The sequence below is a fragment of the Pongo pygmaeus genome, chromosome 16 (assembly GCF_028885625.2).
Source record: "Pongo pygmaeus isolate AG05252 chromosome 16, NHGRI_mPonPyg2-v2.0_pri, whole genome shotgun sequence".
In the NCBI taxonomy this organism is placed as follows: Eukaryota; Metazoa; Chordata; class Mammalia; order Primates; family Hominidae; genus Pongo; species Pongo pygmaeus.
The window spans coordinates 50,375,149-50,391,875 of record NC_072389.2 but is presented as its reverse complement, the minus strand read 5'-3'; the positions used below and the strand labels follow the sequence as shown (position 1 = coordinate 50,391,875).

At 52.1% G+C, this 16,727-nt stretch overlaps 1 protein-coding gene across 9 annotated transcripts in view; it reads left to right on the top strand.

Annotated features, from left to right (window-relative positions):
• SHF (Src homology 2 domain containing F) overlaps nucleotides 1–16,727 on the top strand; it is a 31,846-nt gene that overhangs the window by 7,363 nt on the left and 7,756 nt on the right. For 6 of the 9 annotated variants that reach the window (XM_063652202.1, XM_054451072.2, XM_054451068.2 and 3 more), the window contains exons 1-3: nucleotides 3,707–4,219; nucleotides 13,389–13,530; nucleotides 16,281–16,487. In XM_063652202.1, coding sequence (XP_063508272.1) covers nucleotides 3,722–4,219; nucleotides 13,389–13,530; nucleotides 16,281–16,487 — 847 coding nt within the window. In that variant the 5' untranslated portion in view covers nucleotides 3,707–3,721. Of the gene's footprint in view, nucleotides 1–3,706; nucleotides 4,220–13,388; nucleotides 13,531–16,280; nucleotides 16,488–16,727 lie in introns of those variants that run through there. The other 3 variants (XM_063652204.1, XM_054451067.2, XM_063652203.1) reach the window with 1 other exon arrangement.

The following is a 16,727-nucleotide window of genomic DNA, read 5'->3' as shown; positions in this document are numbered from 1 at the left end:
AAAAATGGGGAAATTATCATACAATGTTAAGTTAAAAAAGATATAAAATTATGTGTATACCAGAATTATAGCTATATAAAACTAAGAATAAGAAAGAGAAATTGTCTTTATCCATTTCAATGTTTGTTAAACTGATGCCATGTGACAGGATCTGCACTTGGTGATGGGAGCACCCATGCTTCCTTACAGAATCCTGATACTATGGCGAACTGCTTAACATGCAAGAATTTGAATCTAAGCTGGGTGCAATGGCTCACACCTGTAATCCCAGCACTTTGGGAGGCCCAAGTGGGAGGATCACTTGAAGCTAGGAGTTTGAGACCAGTCAAAGCAACATAGCCAGAACTTCGTCTCTAGAAAATAAAATACAATAAATTAGCCAGGTATGGTAGTGTGCACCTGTAGCACCAGTGCTTTGGGAGGCCGAGGTGGGAGGATTGCTTGAGGCCAGGAGTTCAAGACCAGTCTGAGGAACGTACTGAGGCCCCATCTTTACAAAAAATTAAAAATTAGTTGGGTGAGGCGGATCACACTCGGGAGGTTGAGGTAGGAGAATTGTTTGAGCCCAGAAGTTCAAGGCTGCAGTGAACTATGATTGTGCCACTGCACTCCAGCCTGGGTAAGAGAGTGAGACCCCATCTCTAAAGGAAAGAAAAGGTAAACAGAATTTGGATCTAGAAAATTCCACCCAATTCTCAGAGGAGCCTTGCTGTGATGGCCTCACCTCTGTATCCTTGGTTCCTATCAAGCTGCCTGACTCCATGAGGTGCTCAAACTGCCTGCTTTTAGGAGCTCATACGCTGGTAATGGAGGAAAGTACATTAGCAGATCTTTTAAAACAAGAGTAAGTGTATGGTGCACACAAGTTTTTATAATTTTAAAATTATTGTTTAAACCCTACCTTTATGACATCTTCCCTCCTTCCCATCTAATTTTATTCCTACTCTTCCCACCTTGAATACTCCCCTTTTTTATGGTGTGCGGGTTCCCACCTCTATGCCTTTGTCCAGCTAATGCTGACCTCCTGTCTTGGAATGACCTTTCACTCCTTTGCTTCATCTGTCCAAATCCTACCCAGCTCAGGTCTACTTCCTGTCCTGCATGAAGCCTGCAGACTTGATTGATTTCATTCCTCTGAGCTGTCAAGCAGTTTAACTCATGTCACACCTTCCACTGTAAGCATTTTACAGTTTTCAAACCTTTTTCATATTCATCATCTCCCTTAATCTTCACACAATGATTATCATGCCCTTTCCAGAGATCATGAAAGCAAGGATCAGTAGCATTGAGTACCTTCCCCAAATACCTGGCTACAGCCCACAACTATTGGATTTCTTATTAGTTACCTATCCATGCCCTCACACCTGGTGACTGTGGAGACTCTCTGATATACATTAACTGGACCATTCTTCTCTATTTATCATCTCTATGTCCAGCTTCGTTTTGCACCATTAGTCAATTTAACTGCACATTTTAAAAATATGCACGTTATTTTCTCTATTATACTTCATAAAACCAAGTTCAACATCAGATGCTCCAGTATCTCCTACAGTCCAGCTACTCAACATGTGGTCTGGGACCAGCAGTATCTGTATCACCTGGGACCCCACCCCAGCTAGACCTAGAGAGTCAGAATCTGTAACTTAACAAGATCCCCAGGAGGTTAGTGTCCACATTAAAGTTTGAGAAGCACTGTCCTAAATACAAGCAGCATTGGCTTGACCAGAAGCACTGTCCTAAATACAAGCAGCACTGTCTGACCAGTGGCACAATCATAGCTCACTGCAGCCTTGAACTTCTGGGCTCAAGCAATTCTCCCACCTCAACCTCCCAGGTACCTGGGACTACAAGCATGAGCCACCTCACCCAACTAGAATTTGCACAAAGCAGGAACTCAACAAATATTTTGAGACTTGGGGCCCTGGGAATCCCAGCAGATTCACAGTTTTGCCATTACATCCTTCTTTACACCCCCTGCTTTGAACTCCCTTCCTTTGGGGCCTCTTGGCTTTTTGCGCCCTCAAAAGGCAGATATGGCCAGGTGCCGTTGGCTCACACCTGTAATCCAAGCATTTTGGAAGGCCGAGGTGGGTGAATCACTTGAGGTCAGGAGTTCAAGACCAGCCTAGCCAACATGGTGAAACTCTGTCTCTACTAAAAATACAAAAAATTAACCAGGTGTGGTGGCGCACGCTTGTAATCCCAGCTACTAGGGAGGCTGAGGTGGGAGCATTGCTTGAACCCGGGAGGTGGAGGTTGCTGTAAGCTGAAATCGCGCCACTGTACTCCAGCGACAGAGTGAGACTGTCTCAAAAAAAAAAAAAAAAAAAAAGGCAGACATGAACCTAGGAGTGTGGAGACACTGAGGCGGTGGGGGAAAGGGGGTGGGGTAAAGTGAGGTGAGACAGCTGCTTTCCCAGCAGAGCCAAGAGCAAATGTGTTGGTGTTGGCTTCAGGGCTACATTTATGGTGAGGAACTGGCTTTATTTCTTTTCTTTTCTTTTTTTTTTTTTTTGAGACGGAGTCTCACTCTGTCGCCCTGGCTGGAGTGCAGTGGCGCGATCTCAGCTCAATGCAATCTCTGCCTCCTAGGTTCAAGCGATTCTCCTGCCTCAGCCTCCCTAGTAGCTGGGACTACAGGTGCCCACCACCACACCCGGCTAATTTTTTTGTATTTTTGGTAGAGACGGGGTTTCATCATGTTAGCCAGGATGGTCTCGATCTCCTGAACTCGTGATCCTCCCGCTTCGGCCTCCCAAAGTGCTGGGATTACAGGCGTGAGCCACCGCGCCCAGCCGGAACTGGCTTTATTTCTAAGACAAAAATGCCTAGCACTTGAGCATCCGAGCCTCGAGAGGATAAGGAGTTTGTGATAGACAACACTGGGACTGTTTCTAGACTTGATTTATTGACTTGTCTGTTTCCATTCTGTTACTAATCTGATTGACAATGAAGCCCGGGATGTGGCTGGAAGGGATTTCTGCGTGCGTGAGCATGCTATCGTCAGGGCCAGGTGGGCCCGCTCGGAGCAGGTGCTTCCGTGGGTGGGGGATGTTTGAGCGAGGGCTGTTTGCGTGTGAGAAGGGCGTGTGTGGAAACGACACGGGAGACGTGGGCGTCTCTAGGGAGTTGTTTGTATGTGATGTGAGATGTGTTTGCCTGGATTGGGAAGTAACGTAGGTTCAGGTATGTGCAGTGCGTACAGTTGGATGGGAGGAGGTTGTGGAGGAGGATGGGAGGAGGAGGCTTACAGACACATCTTACAGAACAGCCCCTTTTCTTGCCCGCCTAGATTTTCCTCCTAGATTATAGTTTCCCAGTTGCGAGATCCTGGGAGAGGGAAGAGGAGAGGCGTAAGGCGCCCTAGAGTCAGGAGTCTGGGGGCTCCCCTCTCTGCGTCTCGCGCGAGCTGGGAGCTGGGGAAAAGAACAGATGGGGATGGATGCGCTCCCCACAGGGGACCGCGTGGCGACACGTGAAGGATTCAACCTCAGTCCAGTAGTCGCATCCTCTGCCCCAGGGCTGCCCACTTCACTTCTTGCGTGTGCACACCGGCTGGAAGCCCGCGTACGCTCTTCTGAGCTACGGGAGGAGGAAGACCCTGTTAGGGAGCGGAGCCCCGCCTCTCCCTTGTTACTGACGAGCCCCGCCCCCTCCCCGCCCAGCGGAGCCCCGCCCCCCACCCTCCGCTGCGCTCCCCTCGCTCAGTCTGGCTGGCCTCATGTTACTGAGCGGAGCTCCTCCGGCTGGCTCCCGCCCGGGGCCGCGAGCGCAGGGGAGCGCTGGGGGCGGCCCGGGGGGGTCCCGCCGGGGCGCCGGGGGTGCGGGAGCTGGCCCAGGAGGGGGCGGCAGCGGCGGAGTAGCCAAGTGGCTCCGGGAGCACCTGGGCTTCCGCGGGGGAGGCGGCGGCGGAGGGGGCAGCAAGCCGGCGCCCCCCGAGCCCGACTACCGCCCCCCTGCGCCCTCTCCGGCCGCGCCCCCCGCGCCGCCCCCGGACATCCTGGCCGCCTACAGGTTGCAGCGGGAGCGCGACTTCGAAGACCCCTACTCCGGGGGGTCGTCCGGCTCCGCCGCCCTCGCCACCCCTGCCGCCCCCGGACCCACGCCGCCCCCGCGCCACGGCTCTCCCCCACACCGCCTTATTCGGGTCGAGACCCCGGGGCCCCCGGCGCCGCCTGCTGATGAGCGGATCTCCGGACACCCAGCCAGCAGCGATAGGGTGAGTGCCGCGCCGGGCCGGGATGGCCAGGAGGGAAGGCGGTCAGGGGTCTGGAGGCTGCGAGAGGGACAAAGGTGGCCTGGCCCGGGCCCTTCGGTGTCTCAGCTCCTGGCAGACGCGAGCCCCTGACCCCGGGGCTCCGAGCCTTCACCCACCTTTGTTCGGATTCTCAGCCGACTAATCTGAGACGGAAGCCCCAAACTCTGCCCCTCTGCCCTATCCCCTGTAATGGCCGCAGGACTGGTGACCCTCCCCCTCCCAGGCTGGCTCTCCACTTCGTAGCCCCCTCTAGCCTGATCCATGAGCCTTTTTCTAACGGGAATTGAGGCGCACCTCCCAACCCCCACTGGTTGATGGCCTTTCTGCCCCTCTGGAAGCAGCGGCTCACTGCCCTTTGATCTCTGACCCTTCCCCCAGGGCATAGCCAGCGCAAAGCTCTTCCCTCCTGTTGCCTCTTTGCTTCCACCTCCTCTTCCTCCTCCTGCTTCTCCAGCCTAAGCATCCTTGCAGGTGCTGAAGCCCCAGAAAGGAGGTGAAGACGGGTTTCTCCTTGCGGACACAGCACGAGCTGGCCTTTGCCCTATGGACTGTTGTTCTCAGGAGGCCAAGACAGGCTGCTTACAGCTCTTGCCAAGGGGGCTTCCTGGGGTCCAGGCCCACTCCTCCCTCCTTCCCTTGTCCTGTCAGGTATGAGGATAGTCAGTGCTCAGGACCTGTTGCCCACATGGGGCTAAGCAGCTGAGCCCATTCCTCCTCTCCTCCTGGCCTCCCTCTCCCCCTGGTCCATTCTGAGGGAGGCTGGAGCTTTTCCTGGGTCTGCAGGCACCAGGATAGGGAGGAGAACAGGAAATCCACCATGCCTGAGGGCCCTGCCCTGACTCCGGTCGGCCTTATCCCTCCCTGGCAGAGTGAGAGCTGAAAGCCATCCCAGGCCCCTAAATTCTGTGATGATGACTGTGTGGGCTGCCTTGGCTCTGTTGTCCTTCTTCACTCACCCCGAGAGCTCAGTTCTGGGGCCTGCCCCCCTCTCCTCAGCAGAGAAGAACATTGTTACTTGATTGGAGTGCAAAGTTGCTTTCCGAATCTGTTGGCTCCAGGATTGAGGCTTTTTAGCTGAGAGAGCGCCGTTCCGCCAGATTTCCTGGATGAGAGAGATCTGTCAGGGTCAGGGCAGAAGCCTCAGGAATGCAAATTATTTTTCCCCTAGTTTTTGCAATGGGGCATGGCTGCCCATCCTGGGCCAGGATACTTATTCTGCAGAGGAAGGTTCAAGGGCACTTCTCCAAGGCTGTGCTCGTCTGCTTCTTGTCCCCTGCTATTGTGTGATGTGATGGAGGTAGTGACAGTGAGGCAGAGGAGAGGGATAGGCCCTGTTCTTCCCACTGACCAGTCAGTCTCCTCCTCTCTAACCACTGCCTGTTTGGCACAGGCAACATGGGCCTGAGCTGTCTTTGGCCCTTCTCCTCTCTACAGTGGCTTGGATGCCCTAACAGGCTGCCCACCAAGCCATGGGCTCCTCCAGGACACAGACCATGTCTTCTTGTGTCTCCCAAGTGCCTGACACAATGCTTGACATAAAGAAGGGTGCATAAATATGTCCTGAATGGTGACTGTCCATTATCAGGGTGGCCTGAGGGTCGGGGACTCCCTGGCCACAGCTTCCCTTGCACATTGTCCCAGACACCCCCAAGGAAGGGGTGCACCCACACAGTTCTATGCAGAGACTCACAGCCTCTTCTTGCCAAGGGCCTCCATGCCTCAGCTTGGGTCAGCTCTGTGATCTGTGTGCTGTTCAGACTTAGGGGCCAAGAGATGTCTGACTCCTTTGTCAGCTACAGGGACAGGAATGAAATCCAGCAGGCTCTCCCAGGAGCCATACAATCTGTGGTTTCTTTAATGGGTGTGATGAGAAAGACCCAGGATGCCATCTGAGTTGGCCCGGGGCAGGGATGCTATCTCTCTGGGCCCTGACCTGGGGCCTCCCACCATTTAGAGAGAGCGGCTCCCCACCCCTTTAGGAGCAGAGTTTGGGGTCTGAGTCTTCCCCTAGGAAAAGCTCAAACAAGGTGCCTGAGTCCGTCACCCTAAACCTAACAGATGCTGCTCCTGGATGTGAGCTGGCGCATGCCCGTGTGGCCCAGTGGAGCTGGTGTTTATGTACTATGTGGCTGCTTTCTCCCTGTTTTCTGTTCCTCCTTCTCTCAGGCCTTCTGGCTTGCTTTGAGGTCTCCTCCTGACATGAGATGAGGCCTGGGAACAGGGATGTGCTTTGTGCTGGCCTATTCTCTCCTCTGGAGCCCAGTGGCTGGGGCTGGGAGAGTCAGAACCCTCTGAGAAGGGATGGGTCATGAGATTTGATGAAATGGGTGGAGGTGTTTCTATGACAAGCCAGAGGGATTGAGCAGAAACCATTAGTACGGGGGCAGGAGAGAACCAGGTCCTCAACAGTACCCTGAGAGGCTCAGGGGGCTCGGGACCATTAGCCTTCTCCCCATGTGGGGTTCTGGCTGCCAGCCTACCCTGGGACCCACTGCCTTAGTTGGCAGGGGTGCAGGGGTGGCCATCTGGGCAGGCCTGGCAGGGCAGGTGTGGGAGCAGCAGGAGCCGCGCCCTGCAACGGGCAGCCAGGGCCTTGCCATCTGGCCAGAGGAAGAGCTTCATGATGCTGGGCCCTCGTCTGGCCCCCAGGCCATGCTCTGGCAGTGGGGGCTAGAGAGCTGGGCCTTCCCTTGCTTTGCTCCCTTTTCTCAGCCCTTCAGCAGGAAAAACCTGGGGTAATTAGGGACGGGGATGGATATGGGAACAGGGCTCTGATTGGACAAACCTCTGAGCTGCCTGTGACCATCTGTGCAATGTGTCCTTTGCCTCCCTCATGCCAAGATACGTGTTTGGGGCTGGGTGGAGAGGTAACATGGACAATAAGACAGTCAGGCACCCTGGATTAAAACCAGTGCTCTTCTTAGCTCATGGAGAGGTTCCTGGGCTTCATGAACCACCAGAAATTGTGTGCAGATATTTCCTATTTTTCTGGGGAAAGGTACAGCTCTTAGATTCTCGTAGGGTTTCACAGGCCCCAAAATATTAAGAACTTTAAAAAATAGATGTACCTCACAGATGATATCCACAGGACTTGGATCCTCCAGGCACAGATTTGGAAAGGAGTAAACAGACAGAGGTAGGAAGAGTAAAGTGAGGGATACAGTCAGGGCATCTGAAGTTGAACAAAATATTCCTGCCCTGAGGTTAGGAGGATTGGTAGGGGCTGCCAGTCAATATAAGACCATCTCTTAGCCAGTGTTCATTAAGTGTATGTCATTAGGCGCTGAAAGGGACACCACCTGGAAGACCTCGTACTTGCCTTTTTGGGGTTTGTTTGCTTGTTTGCTTTAATGTTTCTTCTTAAGACTTCCACAGAGTCTGTAGGTCCAATCTGCTTATCTTGCAGATGGAGATAGAGGGAGGAGGAGAGTCTGGGGAAGGGAGGGAGGAGAAGGTAGGAGTCCAGGTGAAGGAACTTTTGTAGACTAGTTAAACCTCTTAAGCCTCTGTGGCCCAGGCTGGCCATCTGTGCTGCCGTTGCTGCTTTGAGGATGGCTGAGGCCTGCAGCTACTGGGGGATTGGATGGCAGGCCTGTCCACTCTACCCAGTGCCGTCACCCCACATTGCGGCACCAACTCTGTCTGGAAGACATCTGTGCTTTTTACCTTGGCCAGTGAGTGACTCAATGACAACTCAGCTCTGGCACTTTGCCTATTGGGAGCCAGGAACAGCTGGGACCCTGAGGACCATGGATGGGAGCTACTGGCTAGGCTGAGCAAGCCCTGGCTGGGGCCCAGGGCTTGGAGGGTACCTGCTGCCCACTCCATTAGCCCTCACCACAGAGTCAACGTATTATGTGAGCGCAAAAGTGGGGCCCAAACCCTGCGTGCAGTGGGCCTGTGGGTGCCCTCAGAGCCTGGTGTCCAGCCTTAGGGCTTCACAACTTGGAGCTTATTTTGTGTCTATCACTGTGGGCCTCCTCCAGAAGGACTCAGAAATTTGGTCTTTTTGTCTTTAATAATATGGTGGCTAACATTTACTAGGCACCTACCTTGTGCCTGGTACCATTTTGAAGCAGCTGACATGTGTTAGACCAACTGATCCTTAAAACAATCCTGTGAGGAAGATTCTACTACTATCCCCAGATTATAAATGGGGAAACCAGAGCCCAGGAATGCTGAGTCACACTTGCACGGTTTCTCAGCCAGCAGGTAGTAGAGTGAGCGCCCAATGCCTGGACCCTCAGCACCTACCAGCAGGTGCCTGGCAGAGAGGAGGTATTCACTAAGCATTTGCTAATGAACAAGAGGACGCAGACTCTTAGGGAAGGAATGAGGGGTGTGTTCTGTACTGAGTTTACCACTTCCTGAATGCTGGGGACCACCACTTGCTACCCAATCCCAAGGTGGCACCAGATACACCCAAGGGTCTTAAGAGGGTTTCTAGGATCGACTGCATGTCTGTAATGTTTAACTGTTTTATAAACATGGCATTGTTCTTGTAATTAGAAAAGGGAAAGACATTTGTTTTATGTCAAGGGATTTCTCAGATAAAATAGAAGGACGTTCCAATAAGCAGGAACAATGGGTATAAAAAGTTTGATCTCGAGGAAGGTAAGTAATGTACCATTTCCCAAACTGTGACTGGTTAATAGGTTTTCAGTGACAAAGGGCTTCCATGGTTAAATATTTTTGGGAAATCACAGAATTAAACAAAAGTAGACTGATTTCTTTGCAGCAGGACTCCTTAAAGTGTATTTTAAATCTACAAATAGAGAAGATGCTGCATTTTCCAAATGTTTGGAAAATCTGTGATAACATACTACAAGTTAGGAGGCCAGGGTCCCTATTTTGTCTCTGCTGCTGACAAGCTGCATACCGTGGACAAGCATCTAAACTCTGAGGCCTTAATACTTGAATGTAAAAGATTATCCTCAGAGCTAACATTTATTCAGCACTGACTCCATGCCAGCCTCTGGGCTAAGAACTTTTACAAATTCATTTTCCTCTTCCCAACCCTATGATATGGGTACTATTACCATCCTTTTTCTACAGATAAAAAGACAGAGGTCTACACATAAAAAGAGGTTTCCAGACACTCAATGTAAACTAAAGAAACAGAGGAAAGGGGCAGTGGTAGACTTTGGGGACCTTGCAGAGCAAGGCACACGTTGTAATGTGTGCCCGTCTTGCTCCTCCTGGATCCACACCCTCTGGAGCCCCGTGGTGGGGGTCAGGAATGTGTTGCGTGGCCCAATTGCAGAGTGGAAGAGGAACCAGATGGCAGGCCTGCTAGCTACCACAGGAGAGGCTTGAGCAGGAAGGAGATTCAAAGTATGACAGCTGCTCTGGGAGGGGTAATGCCCAGTTGGAACAGACACAATATAGCAGAGTCCTGGAGGCACCCTGCTGGGTGGCAGGAAGGAGAGGGATGGGATCCTCTGGGTAGTAGCTACTTTACTAGTTTGGAAATCTTTCAGCATTTCAGCAGCATTCTGGCTATATCAGAGAATGTGCCTAAATACCAGCCGTGGTTTTATTATTTATTTATTTATTTATTTATTTATTTATTTATTTTTAAGTTTTGAAAGTCTTTAATTTCACCCCTCTGCCGTGGTTTTAGGTGTCTTCCCCAAAGGTCCTTTGCGGACAATTCCTCCCTTTGGCCTTTGCGCCAGAGTCTTTGATTTCTATTCAGATGTAGATCTGCTGAGAGCCTGATCCTGCAGCCATTAGAGGTCAAGGTGAATGGGGATCTGAAAGGTGATGTCACTCTAGAGGATGGAGTCTGGAGAGGATGCCTGTTGAGCGTCCCTTAGTATACATTGAGTACCTACTGTGTGCCAGCCCTGAGATTGATGCAGGATACAGTAGTGAGCACATCAGAGTGGGGCAAAGGGACCATAAACAAAATAACAAATTAGGGTAGGTCAAAGGGGTCAGAAGCCTATAGAGGCAGCTTCCTTCACTGAGCATTTTATCCTGGGGACCTAGAAGCCACAGGAAAGCAGGCCTGGGTTCTGCCCAGGAACTTCTGTGCCCAGGGTGCGTGCCTGTCCTGCCGTCCTTCCCAACTGGCATCTCTGCTGCTGCTCCCAACTCCCAGCCCTGTGGGCGGCTCCTTTGGGCATCCCAGCCCAGGGCGTGGGGCTGGGGCTTCCTGGAGCTGGGTGTGGAGCCAGGAATGGAACAGAGGAGCCATTGAGCTGCCCACAGAGTTGCCACCTGGGTGCCCATGGGCACTGCAGGCTAGAGCTGAGGAGGCCCACGCCAGCCTGGGAGGGGTCGCAGCTCTGGGCATGGGCCCGGGACTTGGGTAAGAAGGGCGCTGCCTGCAGGCTTGGTGAGGGAGAGGCTGGAGGGGCTCTATGGAGTGGAGGATCAGGGGTGGGGGGACTATCAGGGGCTTGGATCAGGCACCTCTGCTGGCCAAGCAGCTTCTGGTGACACAGCTTCACTTAGAAAGACTGTCCCCTCATATGATCCCACCCGATCCAGATTTGTGCTTCCCCTCCTGAATGAACAAGGAAAAGTACTTCCTTTGTCCATTCTTCCTGTTTTATGTGAATGGAGTTAACACTGTCAGGAATTTGAAAGTAAACATGGTTCCTGCCCTCAGGAAGCTCACAGTCTGCAGGAAGACATGGAGCAAAACAAATATTTACCATGCAGTGTGATAATAGCCCAGCACAGAGACACCTAACAGGCCTGGGAGGTGTATGGAAAGGCTTTCTGAAGAAATGATCTATAAGAGTTAGCTCTTGAGGAGGAAGGGGAAAGTGATCCAGGCAGAGGGAAAGCCTTTGAAGTAGAAAGAACATGCAGCTTTCTGGTAACAAAGTGATCCAAGGTGAGTAGAGAGAAACTAAAGAGGAAAGTGGAAGCTTTCAAATCTCTTTAACTGCAAACTTTTTCCTGAAGCACTGGAGAGCCATTGCAAGGTTTATGGATAACGTGTTGGTTGATTCAGACACTGTTAAGCAGCTGCCACAAGAGTGTGATGCTGGCTGCCGACTGACAGAATCACCGAAGGTGGGCTGACTACAGAGCCCCCTTGGTCAAGTGGTGGGGCTGTGGGTGCCAGTTTGCCTGGGAGGAAGCAGCTTGGGTGGGTAGGGGTGAGTGGATTTATTTTCTCTACTTCCTGGTGGAAGGAGGACTAGGGGTGAAGGGCTTCAAGGGGAGATAGGCGATGATCAAGGAGAAACATTTGTCTAGTGCCTACTGTATGCCAGGTGCTTACTGGAGCTGGAAAGACAAAAACAACAAAGAGCTCCAGATATGAATAGCCCGGTGGTGGTAATGGGATGATCTGAGATGGTGGTTATCCCACAAGCAGGCAGAGACGCAAAGGAGGTAGTAAAGGAGCTGAGGGCATGAATAGAACAAGGTGGGAGCTGAAGACCCCAGATGAGATGGTAGGAGCCATTGGGAGGTGCCTCAGAGGGAATAGCGGGGTGGAAGGAACATGCAGAAGGGGTCTCCGAGGTGAAGAGCTTCCTCTCTTCATCTGTGCCTTGCTAGGGGCCACCATTCCCAGTTTCTCTAACCCAGAGCAGGCCAGTCACCCCACGGCCTCCCTGCCCAGCTGGCTCCTATAGCCCTGATCTGGCTCAGAATCAAAGCCCAGACTGAGATTTAGGGAAAGGCAAGAGTGGCCTCTCCCCATGCTGCAGGCCCTGGAGCCACCTCCTGTCATCGCCTGTCAACCCAGTGATGCAGTGCTCCTGGGGTGCTGGCAGCCCTGGGTGAACCGGGCTCAGTCTCTGCCTCAGCCAGCGCCCCATCAGGAGAAGCCCAAGCCCAGCTTGGAGAAAGGTTCTATTGTCCTCAGCTGCGCCCCGCCCTGAGCACCTTGAGTGCCTCTTCAGAGTGTGTGGTTTGCAGTTCACTCTGCGTTGAATGGCAGCAGGCATAGAGGAGTGGCCGTGAGCCACTTGTGTGGGAGAAAGGGGCAGCATGGGAAGTGAAGGGCCAAAGTGAAGCTTTTCCTGTCCCTGCCCTCCAGGAGCCACAGGGACTTCAGCACAACTTCAGGTCTGCCCCAAAGCCGGCTCCAGCATTCTCTCTCCCAGGACAGCCAAGATGCCCCCTGGTGGCAGGTTGGCAGCCTTTTGCACAAAGGGCATGGGTTCACATCACCTGGTTCCTTCACTTACGTAGAATGGTCCTGGACATGTTCCCTAACTTCCTTGAGCCTCTGACTCCTTAAAATGGGGACAGTAATACCCACATGACAGGGATGTTGTGAGGATCCATCAGCAGAACTGAAAAAGTGACTACTCAGCCTTCCCTTCCTTGATGCTCAGCAGCTGTTTATTTGTTCACCATCTGGAAGCGCCCTTGTAGGCATGGACCATGCTAATCTCTGAGTTGTCTCACTATTCTTTGCTTGCTCTTTGAACTCTTCCAACACCTTTGTAACTGTTTCTCTGAAGTAATTCCCTTTGTTGAACCACCTGGTGTAAGCTATGGTCCTGCTTGGACCCTGACTTGAGGCAGGCCCTATGGCCCAGTAGCCTCCTTCTGGCCATTTAGCCTAGGAGATGGCCTAGAGGCACAAAATTAGTGGAAAAGATGTACCACTTGGGGCCGGGCGCGGTGGCTCATGCCTGTAATCCCAGCACTTTGGGAGGCCAAGGCGGGCAGATCACAAGGTCAAGAGATTGAGACCATCCTAGCCAACATGGTGAAACCCCATCTCTACTAAAAATACAAAAATTAGCTGGGCTTGGTGGTGCGCACCTGTAGTCCCAGCTACTCCGGAGGCTGAGGCAGGAGAATGTCGTGAACCCAGTAGGTGGAAGTTGCAGTGAGCCGAGATCACGCCACTGCACTCCAGCCTGGGTGACAGAGCGAGACTCTGTCTCAAAAAAAAAAAAAAAGGAAAGAAAGAAAGAAAGAAAGAAAGAAAGAGGTACCACTTGGTTGGCAGCCTAGTGGGGGAGCCCTGCAAAGGAAGAGCCAGAGCTTGTCCCCATCCAAGCTCAGAGCCTTCCCTTGAGTACCTGGGGGTCTGGGTTGAAGGCAGCCTACTTGGGACTCTTGCTCCCATGGACAGAGTACCTTGGGAGAAGCAGAGTTGCCTCTCTGCTCCCTGAAGCCCACTGTCTTCACTCTCCTCCCACAGCTAGCTATCCTAGAAGACTATGCGGACCCATTTGATGTTCAGGAGACTGGCGAAGGCTCAGCAGGAGCTTCAGGAGCCCCAGAGAAGGTCCCTGAAAATGATGGCTACATGGAGCCCTATGAGGCTCAAAAGATGATGGCCGGTGAGTGACAGGGGCAGGGGAGGTGCTCCCTGAGGCCTGGGCTCTGCAGAACAGGCTTTGCGACTCACAAGTCTAAGGACTGATTCTTTGGTCCCTGGAAAATATGGAGAAAGTCTTTTCCAGGTCCTTAGGGAGGATGGTCACTGTCTTTCAGAGTCATTTTGGAGAAGCAGCTGGGACCTGTGAGACCTGAAGTGGTACAGGAGGCCACGCAACTGAAGTGCAGATAGAAGTATTCAAGATAGGAAGGAAAAGAGTGGTGAGGGCTGGAAGGATCAGTGATCCCAAAAAGAGAACCACTAGCCTTGGGAGGGCGGATGAGTTTGAAATGAAACATCTTCATGGCAGTTGGAGAAAGATGACTAGAAATATAGTTACAGTGGGTGCCATGAGCCTGGGCAAGCAGTCCAAAGAGTGAGGCTAGAGAGAAAAGAGTAAGATCTGGTCTTGGGAACAGAGGCTGAGAGAGAGTCCAGGGGAAAGAGATCAAATAGGGGAGACCAGAGAGGACAGGGTGGGTCTGTCCAAGCCACGGCCCTGAGGCAGGGTGAGAGGAAGTTTGTTCAGGAGCAAGTGATGTTAGTGCTGGGTGTGCATGGGAACCTAGATGAGAGAGTCCGAGAGGGGCAGGGCAGTGCTTCATAGGCTGGAATGAGGTATCTGGACTTGCTTCAAAACGGGGAGTGGAGCCATGATGAATTCTTGAGCAAGAAAGGAACAGGATGAAAATGTCAGCTTTATTACTGATAAAGTTGATTAGAGAACATTACTTATGTTCACTGCAATGGGCTTATGTGTCATCACAATGGGCTTCTTAATACTTCACCACAGAATTAAACTTGCCCACTCAGGCTTGGGCAACTCAGTAGGCCTAGTGGGGGAACCCTGCAAAGGAAGAGCCAGACCTTGTCGCCATCCAAGCTCAGAGCCTGCCCTTCGGTACCTGGGGCTCTGGGTCAAAGACAGCACAGGAGCAGGCCACTGACTGCATGAACCAGAATGTTCTTTCTCTTCAAGAGAAGGAGAGTGTGCATTCACTGACCAATACAATAAACTGCTCTTCCTACTTGGGAGAGGTGGTAAGGGAGGCAGAGAGTGGTCAAGAATATCCCAGGAATATTATTCCATGGAGCCCTTGGAAACATAAGCCTGCAGAATGGAGGTTCACCCTAGCAGTAATCTACATACGGAAAGATGAGGGTGAAGGTCACTGGGTATTGGCAAAGAACAGATGGGATTTGAAGAATGAAGGAGGGCCAGGTCCAAGGAGAACAGTGTAGTAGACAGAAATGGAGAAAGTGAGAAGCTGACTACCCCATTTAGGTCAGAGGGTGTGGACCCCAGGAAGCCCCCATGAATGCCTTGAAATTATATGTGAAAATATGGGAGCACATTATTTGGGGGAGTAGCTCCATAGCTTTTATCATATTTTCACGGGGGTCAGTGATCCCAATAAAAGAACTACTAGCTTTGGAGAAGGTGGTCAGTTTGAAACAGTGGTATGTCAAAGTGAAAGGTCTTTATGGCAATGGACACAAATGACTGGAAATACAGTTGCAGCAAGTGCCATGAGGCTGGGCATATAGTGCAAGGAATTAGGATAGGGAGAAATGCATAAGACCTAGTCTTGGGAAAGAGAGGCCAAGAGAGGATCTAGGGAGAGGCCAAATGGGGGTGATCAGAAAGAAAGTCTTTGCCGGGTCCTTGGGGAGGATGGTCACTGCCTTTCCAATAGTCATTTTGGAGAAGCAGATGTGACTTGTGTGACCTGAAGTGGCACAGGAGGCCACACAACTGAAGGTCAGATATTAGCATTTGAGATAGTCAGGAAGGACAAAATAATGGTGAGGGCTGGGTCAGTGATCCCAAAAAGAGAACCAATTAGCTTTAGAGAAGGTGATGAGTTTGAAACCATGGAATGTCAAAGTGAAAGGTCTTTACGACGATGAATGTAACTTGTTGAAGGGAAAGTTTAAAGGAGCGGGTGGTCCACAGTGTCTGGGCAGCAAAGAATAATTCTGTGATTGTGAAATGATATCACTTGCGGGCTGGGCGTGGTGGCTAATGCCTGTAATCCCAGCACTTTGGAAGGCCGAGGCAGGCAGATCACCTGAGGTCAGGAGTTTGAGACCAGCCTGGCCAACATGGTAAAACCCCTGTCTCTACAAAAATACAAAAATTAGCCAGGCATGATGGCGGATGTCTGTAATCCCAGCTACTCAGGAGGCTGAGGTGGGAGAATCGCTTGAAACGCGGAGGCGGAGGTTGTAGTGAGCTGAGATCGTGCCATTGCACTCCAGCCTGGGTGAGAGAGCAAGATTCCATCTCAAAAAAAAAAAAAAAAAGAAAAAGAAAAAGAACAAGAAAGAAAAAAGGAATGATATCATTTGAGTCAGAAGGAAACAAATGGAGCTTGGCATCAGGGAGGAAGTGGACAATGGGAGGGTTGTGCCTCAGTTTCCTAAACTCACAAATTTTAGCTACCCAGCCCTCACTGGCTGTTGCAGGATCCTTTTCCTGTCTTTTACTCTAGTGCCCACCTGCCCTTGCCTTCATTGGCTCCCTTGCTTTTAGAGACCCAGAAGTTTTTTGAGGGTGAGGAACCCAGGATGTGTGGTTGCTGAGCTCCCCGCAGAGCCAGGGCATCTCCTCTGAAGGAGGCCTGGCTTGTTGCTGAGAAGCATTGGAGGAGGGGAGCCAGAAAGCCAAGGCTGAGCCCTCACCTTTCCCTTCCTGCCCTGCTCCGGCAGAGATCCGGGGCTCCAAGGAGACAGCAACTCAGCCCTTGCCTCTGTATGACACACCCTATGAGCCAGAGGAGGATGGGGCCACCCCGGAAGGTGAGGGGGCCCCCTGGCCCCGGGAGTCCCGCCTGCCAGAGGATGATGAGAGGCCCCCCGAGGAGTATGACCAGCCCTGGGAGTGGAAGAAGGAGCGGATTTCCAAAGCCTTTGCAGGTGAGTTCTGGTGGAGCGGGCAGGTCAGCTGCGGCCTCTGAGCAGCTTTCCAGGCTCAAGAGAATGGAAGGAGTGGACCCCAGGGACCCAGAGAGGCCCAGGATCAGGACTCCAGGGAAATGTAGTTGAGTTCTGTACCACAGGGGGTGGCGTTGGCAGTGTGGACACAGCGCTCTGTGCAGGGTCAAGGAATGGGTACAGGAGAAGGATAAAGGCATTCCCCTGCATCACCACCTCTTG